General features: G+C 43.9%; 1 protein-coding gene across 1 annotated transcript in view; it reads right to left on the bottom strand.

The window, feature by feature from the left end:
- Positions 1 to 2,010: 2,010 nt before the first annotated feature.
- DDX49 (DEAD-box helicase 49) overlaps positions 2,011 to 19,034 on the bottom strand; it is a 48,940-nt gene continuing 31,916 nt past the window's right edge. Inside the window, exons 9-13 of the mRNA XM_073555102.1 lie at positions 15,591 to 15,688; positions 14,526 to 14,600; positions 14,143 to 14,231; positions 13,964 to 14,035; positions 2,011 to 3,641 (exon numbers count right to left, since the gene is read on the bottom strand). Coding sequence (XP_073411203.1) covers positions 3,456 to 3,641; positions 13,964 to 14,035; positions 14,143 to 14,231; positions 14,526 to 14,600; positions 15,591 to 15,688 — 520 coding nt within the window. The 3' untranslated portion in view covers positions 2,011 to 3,455. The remainder of the gene's footprint in view (positions 3,642 to 13,963; positions 14,036 to 14,142; positions 14,232 to 14,525; positions 14,601 to 15,590; positions 15,689 to 19,034) is intronic.

Here is a 19,034-nt window from a genome sequence, read left to right as displayed (position 1 = left end):
TAAACTTTATTGACAACTTCCTTTTTTTCTCCTACTTTTCCAAACCAGAAAAACGGCAATCCGAGAAGATTTTTGCTGCCCGTTTTTGCGGAATTATGTGAAAATTACGGCAATATGGCCCGCAAAAAAGACGCACAAAAACGGGCCACAAATAACAAGGCATGTGTACACGTTGCAGATTTGCCTGTGGAATTTTCTGCACAGAATCTGCATCTCTTGGCAGAAAACGCAAGTAAAAATCCGCAGCCCAGTCCCGAGTATTGAGGTGCGAGACTCGTGCGAGTTTCTCGCAAGTGTGACCCCGGCCTTAAACGGAATATCTGTTTAATTTAAAAAAAAGTTGCGTGGGCTCCCGAGCAATTTTTTTAGTCCAGTGAGGGAAAGCCAGCGACTGGAGGCTGATGTTTATAGCCTGGGAAGGGGGTAAAACCCATGGATCTCCCCAAGCAATATCAGCCCGCAGCTGTCTGCATAGCCTGTACTGGCTATTAAAATAGGGGGGGGCCCCCTATAATTAATAGCCAGAAAAGGCTATGCAGACATCTGTGGGCTGATATTCATAACTTAGGAAGGGACCATGGATATTGGCCCTCCCCTGGCTACAAACACCAGCCCGCAACGGTCCCAGAAATGACGCATCTGTAAGATGCACCAATTCCGGTGCTTAGCCTCTCTCTTCCCACTGCCGTGTAGTGGTGGCATATGGGGTAATAAGGGGTTAATGTCACCTTTGTATTGTAAGGTGACCAAGCCCGGTTAGTAATGGAGAGGCGTCAATAAGATGCCTAACAATTACTAATCCTATAGTATTGAAAGAGTTAAAGAGACACAGTCAGAAAACAGTCATGTATACAAGAGAGGGAGCGGAGCCATGTATACAGGATGGGAGAGTGGGAGCGGAGCCATATATACAGGGGAGGGAGAGTGGGAGCAGAGCCATATATACAAGGGAGGGAGGGTGGGAGCAGAGCCATATATACAGGGGAGGGAGAGTGGGAGTGGAGCCATATATACAAGGGAGGGAGAGTGGGAGCGGAGCCATATATACAGGGGAGGGAGGGTGGGAGCGGAGCCATATATACAGGGGAGGGAGGGTGGGAGCGGAACAATATATACAAGGGAGGGAGAGTGGGAGGGGAGCCATGCATACAGGGGAGAAAGAGTGGGAGCGGAGCCATGTATACAGGATGGGACAGGGGAGCCATGCATACAGGATGGAAGAGTGGGAGCAGAGCCATGTATACAGGATGGGAGCAGAGCCATGTATACAGGTTGGGAGCGGAGCCATGTATACAGGATGGGAGCGGAGCCATGTATACAGGATGGGAGCGGAGCCATGTATACAGGATGGGAGCGGAGCCATGTATACAGGATGGGAGCAGAGCCATTTATACAGGGGAGGGAGAGTGGGAGCAGAGCCATGTATACAGGATGGGACAGGGGAGCCATGCATACAACAGGGGGAGCCACACAGAGCTGGACAGGACGGGGGGAACAACACATACATTTTGTGATCATTAGAAAATAATCAGCAAGTACAGAACTCCAGTACAATTATTCTTAAGTGCTCAATGCTCCATTTCCGTGTAGGTTCCAATCATCATTAGCAGTGACGGTCATCAGTAGAAGTAGCCCAGTGCTCCCACTGAAACAGAGAAACAAGCCAGGTGCTCCCACTAACTCAAAACCTATGGTGAGCTGAGTCACATTAAAAATGTTATAATTAAATTATAAGTATGCACTGCTAAACTACAACCACGTCCATAGCCCTGCCCCCTTATGACCAAAGCCCCGCCACTGTCACACCTCCATCCCCGCCCTGCCATGGAAGAATGGTCTTGCTTCAAGCCGGTCCCTGGTGCAAAAAAGGTTGGGGACCACTGTTCTAGGACACAGATTTCAGAAGAGGATCATGGGAAAATCTTCCATTCAGGGAGAACAGATCTTTAAACACTTGTGGCTCATCCAGTAACAAACCCCGATGTCCACATTTACAGTAACTTTAGTTGATTCAAAATATTAATGCCTTTAATATAAAAATATATATTACAAAGTAGTTGAAAACAGAATGTTTACGGTGATGAAATCCATACAAATATTTTCAACTGGTCGATTTCTACAAATTTTTAGATATACTTTAGATATTTAGGTCTTTGAATTCAATTTTGTTATCTGAAATGAAAGAGTAATACAAGCCAGGCTGTGGAGTTAGTAAGTGAAAATTCCTTCAGGCATTGACAAATAGTAATAAAAGATTTACCGTAGTGAAATGGTAACATTACTTACATTGATTAACACAAAATATAATAACATTTCTAAATTTCTATGAAAATCAATAAATTAAACCAATATTACTAAAAAGGAAAATATGTACATTTCCATTGACTCTACCAAAAAGTAGCTCCAACTCTGACTCCACAGTTTTTGTAACAAGAACTGAAGATATTTTGTGCACCTCCACCACCTACTTACTTGATGTCAGAATTAGTACATTCACAACTCTGGTTCCAACTGACTTGAATAGGGCAGAGGAAAAACTTAAGGGGAATTACAATTTCTTTCAAATATTTTCCACAGAGAACAATCATACTACATGAATTATCTACCCGAGTACATTTTTGGCAAGCTGTGTAAACTTGCTGAATCTTATCAGTCTGTAATGGTCACAATGTTAGGATTCAGCTCCACTTGGCATACTTCTTGTCACTAGAGTTGAGCGAATTTTTCAAAATTCAGTCTCGATTACGAATGGCTGCAAGTATTGTATTTGCAATATTTGCCGAACACAGCCAAACGTCACTGGAGTCAATGGGAGTAGAAATGACCGAATATGTTCAAAATCGATTGTCACACAAATTCGGCAAGAATAGGGTACCAATGTGGTACGAATATGGCACGAACATGGCAAATTCAGATTGGGTGACAGATTCTGAACATATTCGCTCAACTCTAGTTGTCACGTTCCAGTTAGAGCTACAGATTCTTTGCTCAGTTGTTCACGCTGACACTTTAGTTGGCACGTAACAAAGTGTGGAAACTGCATACTTGTGGTTGCATGATATCTGTTGAAACACTCTGCTAAGATTCTCCAGCTTGCTTGGTGGACAACCCCTTAAAACAATAAAAAAACAATATTCTCTTGACCAAGTAACATACAACCCCATACAGTAAGGTCAACATTAGAGAATTGTACAGGTTTGAGTGTTCATTGTAGAAAGTCACTGACACCAACAGACAAGTTGAAGTCACAGAGCTGCTGATCCACCAATGAATGACCCACACCAAGAGTGGATGACAGCCTATTCCTTCAGAATAATAAGGGAATATTTTGATGTTATATACATCTATTGATGCTATGCATATAGTGGACACATCAGAGAACTGTCAGTCCTATCTTCATCCAAAGTCTGCGGTCGGCCCTGGTAAGGACACACAGCAGGTAGGCAGATACAGATTCAGACACTGCTCGGCTGAGTTTTGCCACCCTTCTTCTCTTGTCTGAGTCGTTTCTTTTTCAGTTTCCTGCGTACTTGAGCATCTTGTTTTTTCTGAATGGTCTCCTGAATGTGCTCCTTGAATTTCTTTTTCTGTTTTCTGATTTTCTCCAGTTCTGCTTTTCTTTTTGCCTCCAGATCTGGATCCTTAGATGAAAATAAAAGTAAATATAATATTTAAAAAATAACCCTTTCCACCATGCTACCATAAATGTAACATGCACAACACGGACAGTGAGCCGGCTCAGAGGCTACAACCAAGTTCTCTACAGCATGTGTTAAAAATCATGTTTGACTATCTGGCAGCCTGGTGGATGACTCAATGTTTAGCAGATGCACCAAGAACACTACCTACTAGGATGTATAGTGCCTACTGCAAAAAGGGATAACGGTTTGGGACATTTGAATAGTTGTCTGGGCCCTAAAAAGAGTGATAAGTGCAATCTTAGACATGTAATTTATATGTTAACAATGATCTGCTCCCAAATTGGGAAATGCCATTTCATACTGTAGCATGATTGCCCTTGTACACAAATTAACCCCTTAATGACCGGAGCTTTTTTCGATTTTGCGTTTTCGTTTTCCGCTCCCCTTCTTCCCAGAGCCATAACTTTTTTACTTTTCCGTCAATATGGCCATGTGAAGGCTTATTTTTTGCGGGACAAGTTGTACTTTTTAAAGACATCATTGTTTTTAGCATGTCGTGTACACAAAAGCTGGAAAAAAATTCCAAGTGCGGTGCAATTGTAAAAAAAAAGTGCAATCTCACATGTTTTTTGGCTGGCTTTTATACTAGATTCACTAAATGCGGGGGGTGTGGCCTGGCTTCTGCCACATGAAGCAGCAAGAGTCCTAAGCTCCCACAGAAACCCCACTAAAAAGCGTCAAAAGCGACTCTGAGACCTATTACTGGCTAGGATTAGCCTTCTACCTAAAGCCTAACTCACAGGGCTTAATCTGAGACCAAATTCAGATCTCTAGGCTAAAAAGATCTTGTGATAAGAAGATCTGAACATTTTGAGCTGGGAGACCTCATGGTCACGCCGCCATCTTAGACCCCGGCTGTACTGTGACCTGCGGCAGAAAACAGAGGAAGAAACTGTCTGTTCTCCCCCGGCTACCAGGAGGTCCCTCGCCTGTCAGCTGAAGAGCGGTTGGGACCTAGGATTTTGGGGCCGCAGCTGCGGAGCGGTCTTTTGGGGAGGTTGCGGTGTCTCATGCGCCGTCGGTTTAACAGCCGGAGCTCCTGCATCTACACATCAGTACTCTGCCAATCGCAATCAGAGCAGGGACTGGAGTCTGACAGCGATCGCTCCGGGGACTTACCCGGATCACTGCTGAGGAAACTGCTGTGAAGGACAGACCCACCGGAGGACACTGCGACTGGTCACGTGGAAGCGCCGGTGGAGAGGAGACGTGGGCCACTTCTACCCCCTGCAGCGTCGGGGGACGGAGACCGGAGTCTCGGCTCCTGATCACCGAAACTGCGTCACCAATCTGAAGCACAGTAGCGACACAGTAGTGTCAGCACCCTCCCTACAAATAGGGGTACAAGGTAAGCCCGGCAACGGGATTCCCCTACGGACTATAACACTCTGCAAATATAGAGAGGGGGTGTACCCTGGACTGGCCAGCGAGTGACTTTGCTGTGGAGTTTGATATAAACTATAATCGGGAAATCACTTCCCCAGCATTAACATATGAGAGGGAGACGGGATTACTGCTTAAGCGAGGGGCATGTTGTGGAATATCACAAAGTGTAACTTACACAGTTCAAGGTCCAAGAGACTGGGAGTCAAATTATAGAATTATAGACTGCAGAGCGCAATTTTTACATAAAGTGGACGGGAGGTGCTATAGGTGAAATTGCCGTTTATTGAGGGACAGAGAGCAACGCTGTGGAATATAAAGTAGTCACTGTGGATTGATAATAAATCTCTAAGGTATATAGTACCCATAATAAAGTCTGGACTAGTACCTCCTCTCAACGCAACTGCTCCACCTAGTGGATAAATAAATATTTCTCTGTGACAATTGAGAATTTGAGGATAATAGCTTTATTCCTTCTTAGCTTTGGCATTTAAGGAGGTAGTTCCAAACTTGAGTTATATGTGACTTACACGGAGTGTGTCCATCCTGTCGCTCTAGTTATTTAAAGCCGGGAACCTGTCTACTGAAATTGGGAGACCCAATTTAAATAGCTTGCTTATACACCAAATTTCCCAAATGGAACAAAAGTCTGATAACAAAAAATCATTACAAAGCCAAAGAAAAACCTCCGCATCTTATTCCAGATCAAATACAGATATTCCCAACCAGCTGAGCCCAATTAAACTTAGATCTCCCCAAAAAGCTGATGACTATAAGACTCATAAAATAACAACACAATCAAACGGTGCTAAATCCACCTTTCAAAATACCACTCCAGTTACTAGAAGTAAAAACCCTCCTTCTTCGATGACTTCCTCCTCTGCACCGAATCAGCTGATGGATACTTCCGTCTCGACTAAGAGAAGTGCTCCAGAAGAGGAGAGAAATTCGGAATCAGAAAATAAAAATAAAAAAGATCGACCTGAATCTGAACCAATGGCTCCAAAAATGAGCCACGAGGAGATATTCTTTCAAAAAATAACTTCACTAATTGACGAAAAACTAAATACGGGCTTCGCTAAACATAACGCCGCTTTCGAGGAGGTTTGCAGAGGTTTTACCCAAAAACTAGAAATTTATGAATCCAAAATAATCGACCTTGAAAAGAAGACAGAATCACTAATCAGTCAAAACATCGTTCTAAAAAAAGAAGTTAACCATATCATAACCAAAATGGCTGACTTAGAGGACAGGAGTCGGAGAAATAATTTGAAAATCAGAGGTATCCCCGAAGAAGTAAGCCAATCAGAACTACCAGAATTTGTCAAAACTATTTTCAAAAAAAACAATACCAAACCTTAATACTCTAGACCTGTGCATTGACAGAATACATAGACTTCCTAAACCCAAAGGCATCACAGCAGACAAACCAAGGGATACGATCCTTCGTCTGCATTTCTTTACCACCAAGGAAAAGATACAGAATTATGTCAAAGCCAAGGGCTCGCTCCCGGAACCTTACCAACAACTAAAAATATTTACAGATCTTTCAAAACATACTCTGGATTCCCGCAGATCCTTCAAGCCTTTAACAGATATTTTAAGAGGCAAAAACATCCAGTACAGATGGGGATTCCCTACTAAACTGATGTTCAACCATAGAGATAAATTCGTAGTGATTAATTCTTTGGAAGAAGGCATGGCTCTATTTAAATCTCATCCCTAATCTGACTTTAAAGAATTAAAGAGACCTTGGAAAAGTCAGAGCAATCGTCTCAATAACCATGGGGTAAAAAACGGAGAACTTTCTTCTTTTTTCACGAACTTTTCCCCCAACAGGTCGAAACTTCCTCAGGGAAAAGACCTAGAATTGAATTTCTTGCTCATACCAGTCATACTGTACTGTATTTGATAAATCCGTTTGTTTCTGATTGTTGAAATTTTCTCTGTTTCTCTTTTGGTGTTCCTTTAGCTCCTTTAACACTTCGAATTATGCAGCTGAAATGTATGTCCTACAATGTCAGAGGTCTTAATAGCCCATGGAAGAGATACACACTGTGGAAAGAAATTAAGAATTCACACGCAGACGTCGTCTGCATCCAGGAATCTAAATTTAAAAAAGGTAACCATCCAAATTTCACCCACAGGGACTTTCCACATTCTTTCTCAGCCTCATCTCCCAAAAAAAAAGCAGGAGTGATCACGTTGATAAAAAACACAGTGCCATTCCATCTTATAGAGGAGGTGGTGGACCCCGCTGGCAGGTACCATGTTTTGGTGTGCGAAATCAATTCGACTCAATGTACAATTGTTAATGTGTACTGCCCTAATACAAAACAACTGAGTTTTCTCAACAAAGTGATGAGGAAAGTCCAGTTAAAAAAGAAGGGCAATTTGTTCATTCTGGGAGACTTTAACATGGTTCCTGACGGAGTTTTGGACTCCACTTCTTCAACTCGCCAATTATCGGGTAATCTCAGTAAATGGATTCAAAATAACGAGCTATATGACACATACAGATGTCTGAATTCCTCATCCAGAGAATATTCACACTTCTCAGCGGCACATAAAACTTCTGCGAGAATAGATTTACTTCTCAAAGACATTTTCACTCTCACTAAAATAAAAAACTCATCCATACTAGACAGATCAATCTCGGACCACTCTCCCATTTTGTCAGAAATTTGGGTTGGCCCATTCTTTAAAAATTCCACAGTATGGAGGTGCAATAACTTTCTACTGAATATTCCAGAATATAGAAACGAAATTGTCACAACATTAAAACATTACTTTAAAGAAAACGACACAGGGGAAATGAACCCACTTACAGTCTGGTGTGCACATAAGGCGGTAATAAGAGGGAAACTGATCCAAATTACAGCAAGACATAATGCGAAAAAAAGAGAAAAAATTAAAACTATACAAAAACAAATAAATTCAAAGGAAAATGATCTCTCTAAGACTAACATAAAATCTCAGCAAATTTACAGGGAAATACTTAACTTGAGACAAGAATTAAATAGGGCTATTCTTGTCGACTTTGATAAAATCGTTAAAATATCAAAATTTAAAGTATACTCTGAAACGAACAAGCCAACGAGATTCATGATGTCCAAACTGAAGAGCGAGAGAATCCGTAGCAGAATATACAAAATAAAAAATGCAGCCGGAGATATAAAACATCACCCAACTGATATTGTAGAGGAATTCGCATCTTACTATGGGAAACTATATAACCTAAAGAACGTAACCCCTCAACCAGACCCCCAAAAAATAAATGAGTTTATTAAGAAACTACAACTTCCTAAAATCAATCCTCCAGACCTATCACAACTTAACTCACCTATACCAATTTCAGAAATTATAGAAACGGTAAACTCACTAAAGCTACAAAAATCACCGGGCCCAGACGGACTAACAAATGAATACTTCAAAAACTTTGCAGACGTACTCGTCCCTTATATGGCTAAAATTTTCAATCAAGTTTCGGAGGGTGGCTCTTTTCCGGGGGAGATGTTGGAGGCAATTCTCATTGTGATACCCAAAACATTAAATAACCTAGAAGAAGTGAAAAATTTTCGCCCAATTTCCCTGATAAATTCAGATATAAATTTTTTTTCCAAAATACTGGCTACAAGACTAAAGGGAATACTACCAAAACTAATCAATGATGATCAATCAGGCTTCATTGAAGGCAGACAAACTTCTGATAGCACTAGGAGACTTGTCAACATTATTAACAGAATTAACTCTACCCGAACTCCTTCAATACTCCTAACACTTGATGCTGAAAAGGCGTTCGACAGGGTCAATTGGTCATACCTAAAAACTGTTCTCCTAAATTTTGGTTTCAACAATAAATGGATAGAAATGGTGTTCACCCTATACTCCCAACCAAGCGCCAAAATTTACATAAATAACACCTTATCCAAATCATTTTATATAAATAATGGGACAAGACAAGGGTGCCCCCTCTCGCCACTGCTGTTCGCCTTGGCGATAGAACCTTTAGCCGAAGCAATTCGCATAAACGAAAAAATCACAGGGATCAACACTCCATCTAAACAATTCAAAATAAGCCTGTTTGCAGACGATATGCTGCTCTCACTCACAAACCCGACACAATTCATTGCAACACTGCTTGAGATAATAGAGGAATTTTCACAAATATCAAACTTTAAAATTAACAATAGTAAATCGAAAATTTTGCAGTTCTACCTTTCAGATACTACAATAAATCAGAGTTTGGTTGGGAGGAGGACCAAATAGCACACCTGGGGATTGTGTTCAAAAAAACATTACGCAATACAGTTAAAGAAAATTGCGAGACTTTTCTAGCCACTATCACAAATGACCTCCAACCCTGGAAAAACATAGGCCTGTCGTGGGTGGGCAGAGTGCTAGCAATAAAAACAGTGATACTCCCGAAACTTTTATACATTTTTAGGGCTCTCCCTCTTTCCTTTCCAATAACATTCTTTAATAGCTGCAACAAAAAAATCTTCTCCTTTGTCTGGGGAGAGAAGAGAGCTAGAGTAGACAGAACAATTCTCTATAAACATAAATATAACGGAGGAATGGGGATTCCAAACATTCTAACTTACTACCACGCCATTCTTATCAAACAAAGCCAATATTGGATAAGTGAGTCTGCCGAACCATCTTGGAGGATGCTAGAGAGAGACCATAGTCCCTCAAACCCACTCAAAAATCTTCTCAATCATATATTCCATATAAAAAGATATAGACTAAATCACTCAATTTTTCTGGCGATTACCCAAGCTTGGGATCATTTGGCCTCACCGAACAAAGCTGAGAAGCCAAAACTGAAAGAAAATTTCCCAATATCCCTGATCGCGTCTATTTACGGATTTACTGTGCCTGAAATATGGTCAAAAAATGGCATTCGAAAGTTGGGAGACATTCTTGTAATGGATAAATTACTCAGTTTTTCCGAGATTAGAAACAAATTCAACCTACCCTTCTCAGACTTTATGCAATATTGCATAATCAAGGAGTATATACAAAAATTTGTCAGCTTGGTCCCTCCGAAAACAGAGGTGGTTCACCTTCTTCTAAATAATCCAAACCATAAAATTTTCTGGAGCACTAAATTCCTTTGCAGCTCTCTCAATAAAGACGGCGTCTTCACAAAAAACAAATATATGTTCAAGTGGGAGAAAGACTTCCAGTTCTGCGCGACAAAAGGTCAATGGGAAAAGGCAATAAGGGACTCATACTCTTCCAACATATCAATACTACTTCACGAATCATTCTACAAAATATTAACAAGATGGTACCTAACTCCTTCTAGAATATCACATTTCAAAACAGATTCATCCCCATTGTGTTGGAGGGGGTGTGGGCTCAAGGGAGATCTGAAACATATTTTCTGGTCCTGCCCAGCTCTCACAGAATTATGGAATAAGATTTCCATATATATTGGTGAACTTCTCGACAAGAACTTTACACTTTCCCCTCAAACAGCTTTTTTTTCCTTGGGCTTGGAAGAGGTACATTACTCAACTAAAAATGTTATAATACACCTTTTACTGATAACTAAAAATATGATAGCCTCCTTCTGGAGAAGAACTGACATACCAAGATTTTCTGACATTGTGGATAGACTAAAGACGCATAATACCTTAGACCTAAAATTCTCAATAGCAAATGGATGCTTGCATAAATATGACAATAAATGGAGCATATGGAACACTAAATACCAAGATTTAGTTTAGTTTAGCTAAGACTTTTCTTGTTAATAAGTTTTTTTTTCTTACTCTTAAACTAAAAGTAGCTTTCCAGCTATTTTCGATGTACATAGTTTGAACGTGGAAATTCAAAGAAGATTATCTTACTAAGACAGATAAATTTTTTTGTAGTAGATATACAAATATGTACAGCTCTGTCTATGTTACTATCAAAACTCCTTTCTCTCCCTTCCCTACTCCTATCCCTTTCCTTCCCCCCTTTCCCTACTTACCAATGTGAATTACTACATAAACAAAGAGCATGTTTGTCAGGCTGGTTTCACATTAGCGCTTTTTAAGCGCACGCACGGCCGGGGGTAGCTCCGCCCCCGAGCTGGCTCTCTGCCCGGCGTGCCCGCCCCTTGCTTGTAGCGCCGCCTCCTAGCGCACAGCGGCGCCTGCGATCGGCGCACCCTATCTTTAGCATAGGGTGCGCAGATCGTGCGCAGGCCGTGCGCTAGTTGCGCTTTGACCTGCGCTGCGCACTCTTGACGGTGCGCCGTGCGCGCCAAAATCCGAAAAGTTTGATTTTGGCGCGCACGGCGCACCGTCAAAAGTGCGCAGCGCAGGTCAAACCGCAACTAGCGCACGGCCTGCGCACGATCTGCGCACCCTATGCTAAAGATAGGGTGCGCCGATCGCAGGCGCCGCTATGCGCTAGGAGGCGGCGCTACAAGCAAGGGGCGGGCACGCCGGGCAGAGAGGCGGCTCGGGGGCGGAGCTACCCCCGGCCGTGCGTGCGCTTAAAAAGCGCTAATGTGAAACCAGCCTAAATTCTGCTAAAATACCTAATAAAAATATTTTAAAATAGATTCACTAAATGCTAAAACTGACCTGCCATTATGATTCTCCAGGTCATTACGAATTCACAGACACCAAACATGTCTAGGTTCTTTTTTTATCTAAGTCGTGAAAATTGTATGTAAAAAAAAAAAAAATTGCGCCATTTTCCGAGACCCGTAGCGTCTCTATATTTGGGGTCTGGGGTTGGGTGAGGGCTTATTTTTGCGCGCTGAACTGACTTTTTAAGGATACCATTTATGTGCAGATATGATCTTTTGATCACCCGTTATTGCATTTTAATGCAATGTTGCGGCGACCAAAAAAAAAAGAAGGTAATTCTGGTGTTCTGATTTTTTTCCCACTACGCCGTTTAGCGATTGAGTTAATCCTTTTTTTTTTATTGATAGATGAGGAAATTCTGAAAGTGGCAAAACCTAATATGTGTATGTGTGATTTTTTTTATTTTGAATGGGGCGGCGATTTAAACTTATATTTTTTTTTAAATTTTTTTCTTATTTTTTAAAACTTTTTTTTTTAAATTTTGGCATGCTTCATGGGAGGCAAGAAGCTGCCACAACTTGATCGGCTCTGCTACATATAGGAGATGAGCAGCTCGCCTATGTAGTAGAATTACAGGATTGCTATAAGCGCCGACCACCGGGTGTCGCTCATAGCAATCCGGCATCAACAACCAGAGAGGACTCTAGGAGACCTCTGGTTGTTATGCCAATGCATCGCTGACCCCCGATCATATGATGGGGGTCGGTGATACGCGTATTTCTGACCCGCGGACGGAAGCGCTTGTTAAATGCCGCTGTCAGCCGAATTTAACTAGTTAATAGGCGCGGGTGGATCGCGATTCCACCTGTGCCTATTGCGGGCACATGTTAGCTCTTCAAAACAGCTGACATGTCCCGGCTTTGATGCGGGCTCACCTCCAAGGTCAGAAAGGGGTTTTAAGGTTCATAAAACAATGCGGTGGTCACTTTGGTATGGAAGAACTTGAGTGTTTTTAAACATGTTTAGGGATCAACTGGATCATTTTCCTTATCCAACATCAGTGTCTGACCTCAAAAATTGCTGGACTGTGTGAGTGCAAACAATCTAAAAACTTGTGGAAAACCTTCAAAAGGAGAATTATAGCAGCAAAAAGGAGGGCAACTGTCCCATAAGCTTACATCAGGGTCATGGTTTCCAAGCTGAAATTTGCCACAGAAAATCATTAGATAATGACTATATATACACATAGTGGTAAGGAGAAAACCTCAGTGCGTAAAATTACATAGTATGTCCAAGCAAAGCAAGACAAAAAGAATATGTTGTATAGCATTTCATTTGACAATAAGTATAGCTTCGATCATTAATGTAGTGAATATTAACTCTCCATGTATGACTATTCGCACATCCCAATGAATGAAAGTTTCTGCGCTTCTATAATAATAAATGCCCTAAGTAGCTTCCGGTTGTAACAACTTCTGTCCAGTTGTAACCGGTGACGTCACCGCACACCTCTTTCCATGTTAACTCTCAACACACACACACTCCTCTCACCTTTCACCATTCTCCACTCACTCTTTCACTCCACATACGACCCTTTCTCTCACTCCGTCTCTCATACTCACGCCGTCATCGCCGCTGATCCACGATCCCCAACATGTTCTTGCGGCGACGCCATTTTGGATCGGCGAAATCCCGCGATAGTTAAGATGGCGTCGCCGCAAGAACATGTCGCCGGCGAGGACGTCGGGATCCAAAATGGCGTCGGCGAAAACTCGCGAGATTTCGTCGACGCTATTTTAGATCCCGACGGCATCCACGCCGACGACATGTTCCTGCGGAGACGCTATTTTGGATCGGCGAAATCCCGCGATACTCAAGATGGCGTCGCCGCAAGAACATGTCGCCGGCGAGGACAACGTCGGGATCCAAAATGGCGTCGGCGAAAACTCGCGAGATTTCGCCGACGCCATTTTGGATCCCGACGTCGTCCACGCCGGCGACATGTTCTTCCGGAGACGCCATCTTGAGTATCGCGGGATTTCACGATACTCAAGATGGCGTCGCCGCAAGAGCATGTCGCCGGCGTGGACAACGTCTGGATCCAGGATGGCGCCGGCGGAAGAAGATGTCGGGGATCGTGGAGCAGCGGCGATGACGGCGTGAGTATGAGAGACGGAGTGAGAGAAGGGGTCATATGTGGAGTGAAAGAGTGAGTGGAGATGGTGAAAGGTGAGAGGAGTGTGTGTGTTGAGGGTTAACATGGCAAGAGGTGTGATGCTATCGCATCCTCCCGATACGATAGCATCGGGCCATAATCTAGTATTACTATAATTGAGTGCACCTTACCTTCCCTTCTAATATAAGCTGTTTCCTCTTGTTTATCTCCTTCTTCTCATCAAAGTCTGTACATTCAAGTTTCTAGGAGTGATAGAGAATACTAGTTAGTAGCCAGTGCACCATCACGTGTTTCTTATCGTAAAAGGAATAATTCCATTACATATAGGAGGAACTAAGAGTAGACTTACAATTTCACATTCCCGCCTGGTGACATTCACTTGGGTAAGGATTTCCAGGACTTCACTTTCTTTCACCTTATGTTCTTGTAGTTTCAGATCTGCCCATTGAGAAACAGATTTATTAAAGTGAAAACTTACGGTTACACATCTTCTGATATATTGTCATGTCCATTATCCAGAACTCCAAATGCACATAATTAAGAAGCATGCCACATCAACTTGAGTAAGGAGATATACGGGAAATTTAATAGTAGGAAGGATTATCACCAAGCTTAAGGCCAAAAAGGGCATTCTCCAAACAAAAGGAACTTTAACTACTTAAAATTAAAGGTAGAAAAGTTTAGAAACCAAAAAAGAGCGCATATAACAAAAATGACAAACAAGACACTTACTGATTTTTTCTTCTATAGCATGCACCAGATGAATATCATACTGAGTCACCAATGTTATTGCCATGCCATGGCGTCCTGAAAAGAAAAAGAAAATGGAATAAAGAAGATGATCTTGAAGGAATCTTGAGTGAATGAGGCCTTAATGATTTAATATTACCAACTTCTTCCCCAGCCCATTCCCGTACATCTAAACTCAGATCGCAGTGTTTAAACTGGGACTAGATGTCCCTGCCTCATTCCCAGCAGATGGAGGTGGCATACAGCCATTACCTGCCTGTAGCAGCAGCGAGAGGAGCGGATGCTGGCCAGAATCTCCTTTGCCTATAGGCTACTGGATTTCATACTCTCATCCACCAATCCGAACCACCAATAACATATATATCAGATGTATCACATACTTGACGTAAGGTCCCCAATTCCCCCTCCCAGTACCTTTTTTTTTCATCTTTAACAAGAGTAAGTCCACAGTCTATGCTACAAATGTGGCATACACAGAAACTAAGCATCTGAACCGCAAAGCAGATTTATAAGCATTTATTTCCACTTCAGGTTTTGCCAGTGGAGAGAAACAACATAAAAAGATGTGCATGTCACTTCCTTGAGGAGAATTCCCCGTGCAATCTGCTCCAAATCTATCATAACAGAGTCAAAAAGCTGAAAAAAAACAAAACAAAAAAATGATTCCTGAAGCAGATTCTACTTGAAAGACTCAGAGCACCTTTCAGTGGCCATAAATCATCGTAATCATGTACATTTGTTGCAACTCACTCCACTTTTGATGCTGACATTATAATGAAAATAATAAACATATAGATACACACACCCCCGTAACAATCAGGGGAGAAAAGAAGGCTATTCATACAGAATAACGCATTGTATAATGAAGCCAGATCTAAGAACAGAAACAGGGGATAGGAAATGTAATTACTGCACAGAAAAGAGCAGTCCAGTAATGATGGGAAAAAAAGCAGCCCCGAGCATTTGTATCAAGTGATCTCAAATAATCACACGGCATTCTGTTAATGAGACAAAAGGATAATAGTGCTCAGAGCTGACAAATCCTACCTGCCCTTGCTGTACGGCCCACACGATGGATGTAGCCCTTTGGCAGGCCTGGGGTATTATGATTGATCACAACCTGCACGGTGGGAATATCTAGCCCCCTGGAAAAGCAAGTGAAAAGTGAATACATTCCTCATGTATGGCTCCTTGGCTGCACTCAGACACTATAGCCAATGTAGTCCACAAGATGGCAATATTCTGCCCTTGGTACTAAATAATTCTATTGATTCAAAGTCAGTAATGGGGGGGATAAGTGGCGCCATTCTGATTTTCACACTACAAGTGCACAATAATGAATACGGACGATTATAAATAAAGGAAGAAGCTAATGTCTTGCAAAAGAAACCAAACACAATTAAGCAGCAATGTAAGAGATTGTAATTTCCTATTGTTAGACACCACAGAAGAATTTGCAAACAGGCTCCCCTACAGAGTATGTACAGAATGGCTGTCATTACTACTGTGCACCAGGACTCATACATGACATTTGCTCTCAGAGTATATAATTTAAAGGGAATCTGTCACCCCCTGGGATGGATGTGACCTATTAATATGGGCATACAGGTAATAGAAATGTTACACTGGTCCTACCTGTCTGCCTCATGTTAATGGTCTTGTTGCGGAGAACTGTTATAATCTTTCTTTATGTTAATGATTTTTTCCAGGCTCCGGGGCGTGCGGTGCCTAGAGGAAATCCTTGCCCTCCTGTCTCAATTATTATATAACTTCCTCCCATCAGCATCAGTTACAGCCCCAGAATCCTGTGCCCTTTCAGGAATACATACCTCATCCTCCCTTCTGTGGGCGCTGCATTCAGGGATCTAACTTTATATGCGAGTCACAGTGACTTCCGGTATGCACCCTGATACATGGATTTTTGTGAGTACTCACCGTAAAATCCTTTTCTCCGAGACGCTCATTGGGGGACACAGAGACTGTGGGTGTGTGCTACTGCCGTCTGGAGGCCGACACTAAGTATACAAAAAACAAGTTAGCTCCTCCTCTGCCGCATACACCCTCGCCCCGATAGCGGGCGGAAACCAGTTTAGTGCAAAAGCAGTAGGAGAACATAACAATAAATTAGCCTTAACGCAGAAAACTATATGTCTGAAAAAGGACCACCCTACATTAAATAAGGAATTATACTAATTAAATAAACAAGAGCCAACTGGCTATCAGGGTGGGTGCTGTGTCCCCCAATGAGCGTCTCGGAGAAAAGGATTTTACGGTGAGTACTCACAAAAATCCATGTTTCTCCGTCTCATTGGGGGACACAGAGACTGTGGGACATCCTAAAGCAGTCCCTGGGTGGGAGCAACTCACCAATCCAAACCGCATGCCCACCTGTTTAAAGGTGTGCCACCGCTGCCTGGAGAATTTTCCTACCCAGGCTCGCATCCGACGAAGCCTGAGTATGTACGTTGTAATGTTTAGAGAACGTGTGCAGGCTTGACCACATTGCCGCCTTGCATACCTGCTCTGCCGAAGCCTGATGCCGAAGCGCCCAAGAGGCGCCCACTGCCCGAGTCGAGTGCGCCCTTATTCCAGGTGGAACCGGCGTGCCTCTAATACGGTAAGCCTCTTGAATAGTAAGGCGAATCCATCTGGCTATGGTCGACCGTGAGGCTGCGAGTCCCTTCCTGCGCCCTTCAGGGATCACAAACAACGAATCTGTCTGGCGAAAAGGCGCTGTCCTCGACACATACCTCCTGAGGGCCCTCACCAGGTCCAGCGTGTGGAGCGCCTTCTCAACTCTGTGTACTGGAGCTGGACAAAATGAAGGCAAAACGATGTCCTCATTAATATGGAATGAGGACACCACCTTCGGCAGGAACGGCGGAGGTGGTCTCAAGACTACCTTATCCTTAAAAAAGGTCAGAAACGGTGCTCTACAGGATAGGGCTGCCAGCTCCGAGACCCGCCTAATAGAGGTTATCGCTACCAAAAACACAACCTTCCTGGTAAGGTATGGCAATCTGACCTCCTGCAATGGCTCAAAAGGAGCTTCCTGCAGGGCCCCCAGCACCAGATTAAGGTCCCAGGCGTCTAAGGGAGCTCTAAAGGGGGGCACTAGATGCGAGACTCCCTGAATGAAAGTTTTGACCTGCATAATGCTAGCGATCTTTCGCTGGAACAGAACAGACAAAGCCGAGATCTGTCTCCTCAGGGAACTCGGAGCCAACCCTGCGTCCAGGCCTGACTGCAGAAAGGCCAGAATGTTGGGAACCGAGAAGGACAAGGGCGCAACCCCGTGCTCTCGACACCAGAGAAAGAAAACCTTCCAAGTACCATGATAGATCCTCGCCGAGGCCGGCTTCCTGGCGTTAATCATCGTGGCTACCACCTCACGCCCAAACCCCGCCTGGGTCAGGACCCAGGACTCAACGGCCATGCCGTCAAACACAGGGCCCCTAAGTTCGGGTGGTAGATCGGCCCCTGGGACAATAAGTCTGACGGTTCCGGTAGACGCCATGGCACGTCTGCGAGGAGCTGTACCAGATCCGCGCACCAGGCTCGACGGGGCCAGTCTGGGGCCAGCAGAATTTCCGGAACCCTCTCCCTCTTGATCTTCCTGATTACCCTTGGGAGAAGAGGCAGAGGGGGAAACAGGTACGGGAGCCGAAACTGGCTCCATGGAAGAACCAACGCAATCGCTCGCGGGTCCTGAGACCGGGCAACAAACCTGTCTACCTTGGCGTTCTCTCTGGAAGCCATCAGATCCACGTCCGGAGTTCCCCACCATTGGCAAATCTGCTGGAAAACCTCGGGGTGCAGGGACCATTCTCCGGCCACGACCCCCTGCCGACTCAGGAAATCTGCTGCCCAATTTTCCACGCCTGGTATATGGACCGCTGAAATTACTGAGTGGTGCCTCTCGGCCCAACGGAGTACGTGTTCTATCTCGCGCATGCTGCCCTGCTGCGTGTGCCTCCCTGGTGATTCACATACGCCACTACCGTGGCGTTGTCTGACTGGACCCGGACTGGGCGACCCACTAGCCAGTGCTGAAAATGCTGCAACGCCAACCGCACTGCCCGAATCTTCAACAAGTTGATCGGCAGAAGGGCCTCCTGGGGAGACCACTGCCCCGTGCTGTGTGATGACGAAACACTGCTCCCCAACCGATAAGACTCGCGTCGGTTGTAACCACCAGCCAATGATCTGGAGGAAAGGGTTTCCCCCTGAAGGAGAGAGGAGTTGCGCGTCCACCATTGCAGTGCTCGCCGGACCTGAAGGGACAACCTGCACTGATGATCCAGGGAGAAAGGACTCCTGTCCCATGCTGCTAAAAGAGCATGCTGCAGGGGGGGGGGGGAGATGAAACTGCGCAAACGGGATTGCTTCTATTGCTGCTACCATCCTCCCTAGCACCCTCATCCCAAATCGAATCGTGTGAGGGCCTGGCCGCTGAAGACTCCGAACCCCCCGCCGGAGCGCCTGGGCCTT

The sequence above is a fragment of the Dendrobates tinctorius genome, unplaced genomic scaffold (genome assembly GCF_039654945.1).
Source record: "Dendrobates tinctorius isolate UK_male_01 unplaced genomic scaffold, ASM3965494v1 ptg000219l, whole genome shotgun sequence".
In the NCBI taxonomy this organism is placed as follows: domain Eukaryota; kingdom Metazoa; phylum Chordata; class Amphibia; order Anura; family Dendrobatidae; genus Dendrobates; species Dendrobates tinctorius.
The sequence above is the reverse complement of the archived record's forward strand: the minus strand, read 5'-3'. Positions and strand labels throughout refer to the sequence as shown.